Source organism: Podarcis tiliguerta, assembly GCF_965153285.1.
Source record: "Podarcis tiliguerta genome assembly, chromosome: 17".
NCBI lineage: Eukaryota > Metazoa > Chordata > Lepidosauria > Squamata > Lacertidae > Podarcis > Podarcis tiliguerta.
Genome location: NC_139550.1, coordinates 29,575,103 through 29,586,790, shown reverse-complemented (window position 1 = coordinate 29,586,790; position 11,688 = coordinate 29,575,103). Strand labels below are relative to the sequence as shown.

General features: G+C 45.0%; 1 protein-coding gene across 1 annotated transcript; it reads left to right on the top strand.

Moving 5' to 3' along the window:
* Window positions 1-937: 937 nt before the first annotated feature.
* On the top strand, window positions 938-11,223 carry LOC310667819 (major urinary protein 20-like). The gene is made up of 7 exons (XM_083420781.1): window positions 938-1,092; window positions 2,048-2,199; window positions 2,686-2,753; window positions 2,871-2,966; window positions 9,148-9,249; window positions 10,368-10,396; window positions 11,047-11,223. Exons 1-6 carry the CDS (start codon window positions 985-987, stop codon window positions 10,379-10,381), a joined length of 540 nt encoding a protein of 179 aa, XP_083276907.1. The 5' UTR covers window positions 938-984; the 3' UTR covers window positions 10,382-10,396; window positions 11,047-11,223.
* Window positions 11,224-11,688: the final 465 nt, after the last annotated feature.

Below are 11,688 nucleotides of genomic sequence, written 5' to 3'. Positions count from 1 at the left end.
ATTTCCCAATAAGTGGTACCTCAGGTTACATACGCTTCAGGTTACAGACTCCGCTAACCCAGAAATAGTACCTCAGGTTAAGAACTTTGCTTCAGGATGAGAACAGAAATCGTCCTCTGGTGGCGCGGCGGCAGCAGGAGGCCCCATTGGCTAAAGTGGTGCTTCAGGTTAAGAACAGTTTCAGGTTAAGAATGGACCTCCGGAACGAATTAAGTTCTTAACCTGAGGTACCACTGTAAGCTGGCTCATACCAGATTGATGGTCTCACTGGTAATGTGCCCAACCTTAATTCCACATCGCTCCAATTCCCCACATGACTCGAGTGCACTGTGAGGACCATTGAGCAGGCATGTAACTGTTTCCTAATTGCCTTGCATGTAAGAGATCAACTGCCTTGACTTTAATAGTAAAATTAGAAAAACACTATCGTTTTAGGTGCTGGTCATTTTTACTCCATGAAGAGGACAAGGAGCAGCAGAGGCGGGGGGGGGGGGGGCGGAGAAAGGCAATAGAAAGGCCAACACAATTTGAATTTCCTTTCTTCCCACAATGCCTCCTCCAGGGATGTTCCAGGTGAGGAATGTGGTCTGGAGGTGCAAACCTTATTCTAACATTAGTTACAACTGGCTCTCGGCTCCTTTTGATCACAGCCCAGGCCTCCGTTGGTGGTGAAGTTCACCGTAAACCACCACCCACAACTAACAGGGGAGGCCACAGGCCTTGGAGTCCTTCAGAACAAGCATTGATGGGCAGAGTGTTCCCGGGTTTTTAGAAAATGTACTCACCACGGATAACAATTAGTTCTGAAAATCACCTGGTTCCCTCTCTCAAACACGCCACGACCTCTTTTAATGGCAGGGCTGTACTGGCTTAGATGAAATTTGGGGACATAAGCAGAGGGATATAAATTGAGGCATCGCTTGAAGAGCCAAGGTCTCTGCAGAAGTCTCAAGCGATCCTGAACTGCTGCAAAGCCTTGCAAGGATGAACAGTGTGCTGATTACTATTGTGTTTGCTGGCATCTGCTCAGCAGTTCCTAAGTACGAGGTTCCTGTACCCATTCCGATGATGCCAGACTTGGATATAAGGAAGGTAACGGGAACATTTCTCTCTTTCACTTATAACTAGGGATGGTGACAAATTTAGCAATAGTTGAGCTTGCACGGCCTTGTTCACCTGCTTACAGACTTTGCAAGCCGATTGCGCCCTGTTTACTTATTTATTGCATTTATATCCCACCTGTTTCTCCACGGAGCGCAAGGTGATGTACCTGGTTCTCCCCTTCCTTATTTAATCCTCACAACAACCCTATGAGGTAGATTGGGCTGAGAGGCAGTGACTGTGAGCTTCATGGCTGAACAGGAATTTGAATCCTGGTCTCTCCCATGCCCTAACCCAGTGGTTCTCCAAGGCTGAATTGTGCCACACTGGTGTGGCCGGAGAGGATGGCAAATTTAGCAGGAAGAATCAAGGACCAATAAAGAAAGATTGAAACATTTCAGTGTAGTATGTATATATAGCATTGTTTTATACAGCTGTACCTTAGTTCTCGAACGCCTTGGTACTCATAAGTTTTGGCTCCTGAATGCTGCAAACCTGGAAATAAGTGTTCCAGTTTGTGAACGTTTTTTGGAAGTCGAATGCCTGATGCGGCTTCTGCTCGACTGCAGGAAGCTCCTGCAGCCAATCAGAAGCCCCACCTTGGTTTTCAAACGGTTTCGGGAGGCGAACGGACTCCAGGACCCGATTAAGTTTGAGAACCAAGGTGCTACTGCACTTATAAAGTAGTTGTATTCTGTGTTATTAATCAAGCACTGCTAGGAGTTGCTTCTTTTCATTTTGCAATGTATTTCTTATCAATAATAATAATAATAATAATAATAATAATAATAATAATAAAAACTTGATGTGGCTTGAAAAATTTTTCATTCTGAAAGTGTGTCCCAGAGCAGAAAGTCTGAGACCACTATGCTACTTTAGCTACCAGTCTACAGTATATATTAAAATGTCTTTCACAATAACACACAAACAAACCTCTTCTTTGTAGCTCACCGGTAAGTGGTTTCCTATTGCAACAGTACAGTACAGTACAGTACAGTATGACAAGAGAGTACAGTACAGTATGACGAGAGAAGTCTATGGCTATTTAATGGAGCCCCAAAAGAATGGAGAACTGGTCCTCAAAATTGATGTTCCTAGGTAAGTCTGCATCCACTGCTATGACCATTATCTACCTTCACAGTATAAAGGGAAGGGTCCTGAGGCTTGGCCGGTTGCCTACCTACCCCTGCCTCTTTCAGCAGGGAGGCTAGGTCCTACACCCAGGGGTCCAGCCTTAGCTGCATCCCTGATCCCCGAAAGTCAATTACATCAGCTGAGATTCTGAATGTCTATTGGGCAGCTTCCCGTTGCTCCCGCTTCTTCTGAAACTGGGCAATGGGCCCCACAAAACTCCAGGACTGGCCAACCCCAAGCTGCTGATGGGGATGATGTCACAGGAAAATTTGTTCTCTGGCTTGGACAGAGGAAACCATATTTCTTAAAGGCACTACAACTTGATTCTCAGAGGAAACATGGCCCTGGCTGAGCACCTGGAACCCCTGTGAAATCTTGTGCAGAGATTGGGGGAGGGGGGCGTGCTGATTGGGTGGGGAAGCAACTTGACAACCCTGCCTTTCTTTCCAGAAATGGAGACTGTCGGCGTAGAAGAGTTGTTCTGTACCCTATAAAGCGGGCCGAATTCGATACTGAAGGTAAGTTTAATAAATTTCTCCATTATCTCCATCAACACACGCACGCCCTTTCTTTTGCATCTGTCTTAGTGACTCCCATGGCTGTTAATGGATCTTTTGGGGCTCTTTTTTCAATAGATGAGAAGACTACAGTACACATTGTGGATACAGATTATGAGACTTACCATATCATCCACTTCCTAATGGAGCATATGGGCATGCTACAACTCTATGGTATGTCTGGAGCTTGTTTGGGTGCCCTAGGTTACAATCTCTTTTGAAAATCTCACCCTTCCTCCCAGTTTGTCTAAGGATATGTAAATACTACCACTAATGGCCAATAGAGTAATCCACCCACCACCACCAACCTGCCGCTAGATTTGTCAGAACACTTTGAGCAACATGATAAAATGTGTTTGCAGGGCAGCGGCTGAAGAAGGAGCCAAAAGGGGTTTCTTGTGTGTGTGATTCTTGTGGCTGATTAGCTGCTTTCCCTGGTCAAAGGTCAGAGGGGGCAGGGTTTCTGTTGAGGCAGGTGATTAGCTGTGGGAGGAGCTTATCAGTGTTTGCAGTCCTATTGGCGCGCGCAGTTTGAACCATCTTTTAGATTTAGGGGAGCTAGTCTCAAGCCCAACGACACATTCTCAAGATGGAGGGGGAGGGAACAGCTGCAGTCGCCTGCGGTTCCTGCGCAATGTTTGCCATCTTGCCAAAGGTTGCAGGCAGCTTTACGTGCAGCAATTGCATGTTGATTGCCCTCCTAAAAGACAAAGTCCAGCAACTGGAGGAACGTGTAGCTACGCTCCAAAGAATTAGAGAGCTGGAGCTCTTCTTGGAAGCAACAGAGCACACCGTCTCCACCAAGGAGGAGACAAGGGACTCCCCTGAGAAGGAGGCTAGTTCACCAACACAGGAGCCCGATATGTGGAGAAACGTGACTCAAAGAAGTAGGAGGCCCAGGGTTCGCTCTGATTGTCTAGAAATACACAATCGCTTTGAGGTCCTCTCCCCTAGCATGGAAGACGAAGAGCAGACTCCATTTGAGGATCTCTCCCTCATTACAGTCGATCACGTATATGAAGATGAGCAGCAAAGTCAGTCCTCAGGGAATGTGCAGGCGACCTTGGAACGGACCGCTCACGGAAGAACCCTGACCAAACCTAAGAGAAGGCGTGTAGTGGTGATAGGGGATTCCCTACTGAGGGGAACAGAAGCAGTGATCTGTGGGCCTGACAAGATGTCTCGGGAAGTGTGCTGTCTCCCCGGGGCTAAGATCCAAGATGTAACTGAACGACTGCCAGGAATCATAAAACCCACTGACAAATACCCCTTCCTCTTGGTTCATGTGGGAACCAATGACACTGCAAGCAATAGCCTCCAGAAGATCAAAAGAGACTATGAGGCTCTGGGCAGGAAATTGAAGCAATTAAATGCACAAATCGTCATCTCATCTGTCCTCCCAGTTGAACGACGTGGCCCAGGGAGAGAGAGGAAAATAGTGGAAGTAAACAGCTGGCTTCGCAAATGGTGTAAACAGGAACGGTTTGGATTCTTAGATCACGGACTGCAGTTTCTTGAGGATGGACTTCTGGCAAGCGATGGGCTGCACCTCACAACGGTTGGGAGGAATGTTTTTGCCAAAAAACTAAGAAACCTCATCAGGAGGGCTTTAAACTGACTAATGTGGGGGAGGGAGACAGTGCTCCTGAAGGTAGGAGTCTATTAATTGATGAAGATGATCATCCAAATGTCATAGACCAAATGGAGCAAACAGCAAGCAGACCTAGTGGTGGGAGGAAAAAATCCTTAAATAAGAGACACGGGGGAATGACTAATGGACTTCAATGTCTGTACACTAATGCACAAAGCATGGGAAATAAACAAGATGAGCTTGAGCTCTTGGTACAGCAAACTAAATATGACATAATAGGCATCACTGAAACATGGTGGGATAAGTCCCACGATTGGAATGTAAAAATGGAGGGATACAATCTATTTCAGAGAAACAGACCAGACAAGAAAGGAGGAGGAGTGGCGTTATATGTCAGGGATGTGTATACCTGTGAAGAGATCCAAGATTTAGAACCTCAAAGCCAAAGTGAGAGCATTTGGGTCAAAATTAAGGGAGAGAAGAATAACAGTGACCTCATTGTGGGAGTTTACTATAGATCCCCAAGCCAAACGGAGGACATAGATGATGCCTTCCTGGAACAGATGGCCAAGCATGCAAAAGGAAGGGAGATAGTAGTAATGGGGGACTTCAATTACCCAGATATTTGTTGGATGTCAAACTCAGCCAAGAGCATAAGGTCAAACAGATTCCTCACTGGCCTTGCAGACAACTTCATTGTCCAGAAAGTGGGAGAAGCAACAAGAGGAACAGCCATTTTAGATCTGGTCCTAACCAATGTCGATGACCTGGTTAATGGGGTAGAAGTGGAAGGATCATTAGGCGCAAGTGATCATGCTCTTCTGAAGTTTACTATACAACGGAAAGGAGCAGCCAAGCATACTAGGACTCAATTTCTTGACTTTAAGAAAGCCGACTTCATAAAACTTAGGGAAGTGCTGGGTGAGATCCCATGGACAGTAATACTAAAAGGAAAGGGAGTTCATGATGGCTGGGAGTTTGTTAAGACGGAGATAGTAAAAGCACAACTTCAGGCAATACCAATGAGACGGAAACATGGAAGGTGCCTAAAGAAGCCAGGGTGGCTATCTAAAGAACTTTTAACTGAGTTAAGATTAAAAAAGGATGTGTACAAAAAATGGAAAAGGGGGGAAACCACCAAAGAGGAATTCAAACAAATAGCCAGCACGTGTAGACACAAAGTCAGAAAAGCTAAAGCACAGAATGAACTCAGGCTTGCTAGAGAGGTTAAAAGCAACAAAAAAGGCTTCTATGGGTATGTTCGTAGCAAAAGGAAGAACAAAGAAACAGTGGGGTCACTCAGAGGAGAAGATGGTGAAATGCAAACAGGGGACACAGAAAGGGCTGAACTCCTCAATGCCTTCTTTGCCTCAGTCTTCTCCGATAAAGAAAACAATGCCCGACCTGAAGGAAATGATTCAGCAGAGGAAACACAGCCCAGAATAACTAAGGAGATAGTACAAGAATACTTGGCTAGTTTAGATGTATTCAAGTCTCCAGGGCCAGATGAACTGCATCCAAGAGTATTAAAAGAACTGGCAGATGTGATCTCAGAACCACTGGCAGTCATCTTTGAGAATTCCTGGAGAACAGGCGAAGTCCCGGCAGACTGGAGGAGGGCAAATGTTGTCCCTATTTTCAAAAAGGGGAAAAGAGAGGACCCAAATAATTACCGCCCAGTCAGTCTAACATCAATACCAGGGAAGATTCTGGAGCAGATCATTAAGCAAACAATCTGTGAGCACCTAGAAAGGAATGCTGTGATCACCAATAGTCAGCATGGATTTCTGAAAAATAAGTCATGTCAGACTAACCTGATCTCATTTTTTGACAGAATTACAAGCCTGGTAGATGAAGGGAACGCAGTGGATGTAGTCTACCTTGATTTCAGCAAGGCATTCGACAAGGTGCCCCATGATATTCTTGTAAAGAAGCTGGTAAAATGCGGTCTTGACTATGCTACCACTCAGTGGATTTGTAACTGGCTGACTGACCGGACCCAAAGGGTGCTCATCAATGGTTCCTCTTCATCCTGGAGAAGAGTGACTAGTGGGGTGCCACAGGGTTCTGTCTTGGGCCCGGTCTTATTCAACATCTTTATCAACGACTTGGATGATGGACTCAAGGGCATCCTGATCAAATTTGCAGATGACACCAAACTGGGAGGGGTGGCTAACACCCCAGAAGACAGGATCACACTTCAAAACGACCTTGACAGATTAGAGAACTGGGCCAAAACAAACAAGATGAATTTTAACAGGGAGAAATGTAAAGTATTGCACTTGGGCAAAAAAAATGAGAGGCACAAATACAAGATGGGTGACACCTGGCTTGAGAGCAGTACATGTGAAAAGGATCTAGGAGTCTTGGTTGACCACAAACTTAACATGAGCCAACAGTGTGACGCGGCAGCTAAAAAAGCCAATGCAATTCTGGGCTGCATCAATAGGAGTATAGCATCTAGATCAAGGGAAGTTATAGTGCCACTGTATTCTGCTCTGGTCAGACCTCACCTGGAGTACTGTGTCCAGTTCTGGGCACCACAGTTCAAGAAGGACACTGACAAACTAGAACGTGTACAGAGGAGGGCAACCAAAATGGTCAAAGGCCTGGAAACAATGCCTTATGAGGATCGGCTAAGGGAGCTGGGCATGTTTAGCCTGGAGAAGAGGAGGTTAAGGGGTGATATGATAGCCATGTTCAAATATATAAAAGGATGTCACATAGAGGAGGGAGAAAGGTTGTTTTCTGCTGCTCCAGAGAAGCGGACACGGAGCAATGGATACAAACTACAAGAAAGAAGATTACACCTAAACATTAGGAAGAACTTCCTGACAGTAAGAGCTGTTCGACAGTGGAATTTGCTGCCAAGGAGTGTGGTGGAGTCTCCTTCTTTGGAGGTCTTTAAGCAGAGGCTTGACAACCATATGTCAGGAGTGCTCTGATGGTGTTTCCTGCTTGGCAGGGGGTTGGACTCAATGACCCTTGTGGTCTCTTCCAACTCTATGATTCTATGATTCTATGAAAATGTCAACAACAAATTTGCCACAATCTACTGGCAATTGAAATTTTCGTCCCCACGACAACCCTGCGAGGCACGGTAGCTTAAGGCGCTGCTTGGCATGCTCTGTGCAAATGAGCCTCACAAGCCCCTGAGGGTTGCATCAGGATGGGACAATTCAGAATGGAGAAGGAACTTTGCCCTACACTTCTGGCTTTTCATTTCAAACCTCCTCCTTCTGAAGCTGTGCTTTAAAAAGCGGGCAGGGAAGCAAGGAGTCAGGCAAGAGGCATTTGTCAAGATACTTAACAGCATGATGCAGCACCAAAAAAGAGCTAATGCAAATCTCAGCTGCATCAACAGAAGTATTGTGTCCAGATCCAAAGAAGTCACAGGACCACTCCATTCTGCCTTGGTCCAACCACACCTGGAATACAGTGTCCAGTTCTGGGTGCCACCATTTAAGGAGGATATTGACAAGCTGGAATGTGTGCTGAGTAGGGCAACCAAGATGATCAAAGGAATGCAAATGAAGCCTTATGAGGCATGGTTGAGGGAGTGTTTATTTTTGCTTGGAAAAGAGCCTGAGAGAATATATGATAGTCATATTCAAATATCGAGAGGACAGTCACATGGAAGAGGGAGCAAGCTTGTTTTCTCCTCCGGAGAAGTGCTTGATAAAACGCACCTGACCATAACACGTACATAGTTTTTAGAGGAGGAAAACAAGAAAAAAAAAATCTGAATGAAACAATGGATGTATCATTTTTGTGCTTCATGCTGTTGCCACAGACATGTGATTTGACGGTGAGTTTGGGGTAGCCCAATTCAAAAATCCTGAGAATCCATGTGGATCTGTGCTTTGTAACCAGGTTTTTGGACCATTGTGGCCCCAGGCAACAGTGGGTGTGTGATTTTTTTGGTGCAGGCTGTAGCCATGGACATGCTATGTGATCTGATGGTGAATTTGGGGTGACCCAATGCAAAGATCCTGAGGATCCATGTGGATCCGTGTTTTGTAACCACATTTTAAGTGGGGAGGGAAGGAAAAACACAGAAGGGACAAGGAGCACTAGAGGGGTGTGCGGAGAAGCAGCTGGCTAACAATGCAGGAGAGAGGTTTAATGGGAGGGAGGAAAGGAAAGCAAAAGTTTTCCCCCACCCACCCAAGCCAGCCGCCTCTCTCGCTCTTTCTCTCTCTCTCCCACATGCATTTTCCGGCTGCCTGCAATGCTGGATGCAGCAGCAGCAGCAGCAGCAGCAGTGGAGCATGGAGAGGAGGAGGTGGTGGCTGTCGGCTGCACTCCTAGTGAAAACAGTGGGCAGTAAGACCCTGAGGCAGAATGCAAGAAAGCAGCAACCTCCTCTCTTTAGCCTTCCTTCCTCCACGATCTGATCTTTGCCTGATTTTTGCCCCTGTACTTGGGCCAGTCGGCTCCAGGGACCACACATTCGCTCAATAACACGCACAGACATTTCCCCTTACTTTTTAGGAGAAAAAATGTGAGTGTTATAGCGAGAAAAATATGGTACTTTCTGACAGTGAGAGCTGTTCAACAGTGGAATGGACTACCTCGGGAGGTTGTGGAATCTCCTTCCTTAGAAGTTTTTAAGCAGAGGTTGGATGGGCATCTGTCATGGATCCTTTATCTGAGATTCCTGCATTGCAGGGGACTAGATGACCCCAACTGTACCATTCTATGATCTATCCTCCTGCAGTATGATGCTGATTCTCAATGCCAACTCCTTGTTTGTGTCTTAAGGCAGGGAACAGACTGTGTCAGATGAAGTGAAAGAAAAATTTAAAACTTTGGCCACAGATTTGCAGTTCGATCCAGAAGCAATCGCCTATGTATCCGAAAATAGTAAGGGCAATTAATGCTTAAGATTTTCTCCGCCCTGGTTTGAAGGTATGGTGATGATGCTAGCCGCTTGGACTCTAGAGATCACCAGGTATTATTAGAATCTGGATATGAAGCCTGATAAGGAACAGTTGAGGGAACTGGGGGTCTTTAGCTTGGAGCAGAGGAGATCGAGAGAGGATGGGATAGTCCTCTTCAAATGTCTCCTGGGCTGTCACACAGAAGATGGAGCTAGCTTCTTTTCTTCCCTGCTCAGGGAAGTTTTTAATGTATGACATATTAGTGTATTTTTGGTATTTGTTGAAGCTGCCCAGAGTGGCTGGGGAAACCCAGCCAGATGGGCGAGGTTACAAATAATAAATTATTATTATTATTATTATTATTATTATTATTATTATTATTATTATTTCTCCTGCTCTGGAGGCTAGCTTTTGAACTAGTGGATTCCAATTACAAGAAAGGGGATTCCAACTAAACATCAGGAAGTACTTTCTTACATTATTAGGATTCATTAAATTTGAAGATCTCGGGACAGTTCACAGTATAAAAATACCATATAAAAACACAAAAATACATAATAAAAAGGAGAAAAATAACAAAAAAACCCACCATAAGCCATCCCTCCCACAAAGACATGTAAAAGGACATAGACTGTTCATCAGCCCAAGGCCTGGCTGAAGCGGAATGCTTTTGCCCAGGGCCTAAATACATATAACGGTGGTTCCAGCCAATCCTCACTAGGGAGAATGCCCACAGAATGCGGAGCCACTGCAGAAAAGGTCCGTTCTTGTGTTGCCACCTTCCAGACCTTTTGTGGAAGAAGCACATGAAGAGAGGCCTAACATGATGATTGAAGGATCCAGGTTGGTTCATGTGGAGAAAAGCAGCCCTTGAGGTTTAATCAAGAGAATGTTTTCTCCACGTGTGGATAAGCATTATGGATACTTTAAAAAAAGAGAAACCCTATTGATATCTGAGAGCCAGTCTATTGTTGGCTATGGAGCATGGCCCATAAGGAACAAAATAATAATAATCATCATCATCATCCTTAACTTGTTCTGTTCCCTGGACCCAATCCCACATCTTGCTCATTCACTGACAGCATTTCTTTTCATCCACAGATCTCTGTATATAAGAAGATATGGAAAAGGTAAGATAATTAGTCCTCTGCACACTTACCTGGGAGGTCATAAGCTTTATTGAATTCAGTGGTGTTTACTCATGAGTAGACACATCTAAGGCAGTGGCGGAGCTTCATGCTCCAGCTCCGGGGGACAGAGAGCAGGCAGGGGTGCTCAGGCAGAAGTCTCCATGAACATCCAACTGAATCTGACACTGACATCTTCCTGCTGATTTGCTGATATTATTATTAAGATTATAAGGATTTTATATACTACCCTTTACCCAGAGGTCCCAGGGCAGTTATCACCTATGGCCTGGAGAGTAGGAACATTTGAAATTTGAAAACATCGGCAAATCAGGCTTTTGTTAAATGACCATGAGCAGGGTCCAGAGGAATAAGAGCTGTTCGACAGTGGAATTTGCTGCCAAGGAGTGTGGTGGAGTCTCCTTCTTTGGAGGTCTTTAAGCAGAGGCTTGACATGGTTATATGTCAGGAGTGCTCTGATGGTGTTTCCTGCCTGGCAGGGGGTTGGACTCGATGGCCCTTGTGGTCTCTTCCAACTCTATGATTCTATGAATACAACTGCAACCTTTGTGGGTTTTCTCCATGGGCCAAGGTCCCCCCCCGCCCCTCTTGCTGTGATAACAGGATCTCTTGTCTTTTGCAATTCCATGCAGAAAGCCAAAAATAACATGGGGAAGATGTCTGCATGAGGATGGGGATGGAGGAATCGTCCTGGAATCTGCCTCCTGCTTTGCAAATACCAACCACCATTGTGAACCATTCCATTTGGAAAGAAAACTTGAATCATTTGCATTAGATACATATTCATAAATGGTATTCTAATCACATAAGTGGTACTGTTTTCCCTTCTGTTGGCCTAAGAGGAAAAAAACTATTATGTGTACACCCCAAATTCATAGCACTATATAAAAAGGAAAATTCCTGGATTCTGAGGCCCAGGCTTGGGGCAAGCACTCTTTGGTGAGAGAACTCCAGTCGAGATCACAAAATACGCAGCAAAGTAAATCATGGTAATATAGGTTGTTGGACCTTTAAAATATGCTCTCTACAGTGATTTCCAAAATGTCCCCATTAAAAAAAAACACCTTTTTAAAGTTTCCTTCTTCCCCAAGGAGACCACAAGCTTGGAAAATAAAACATAGTTTACTTATAAACTCTTCAAAGGCCAGGTTCATGGACTTCAGAAAATTGCATAGGCAGTAAAACCTGTCTTAGTTAGAAAGTAGTGGAACTTCCTAAATTTCACAATTCACAAAATGCCTCTGAAATGAAACACCCTCTCTCTTTTTCTAATT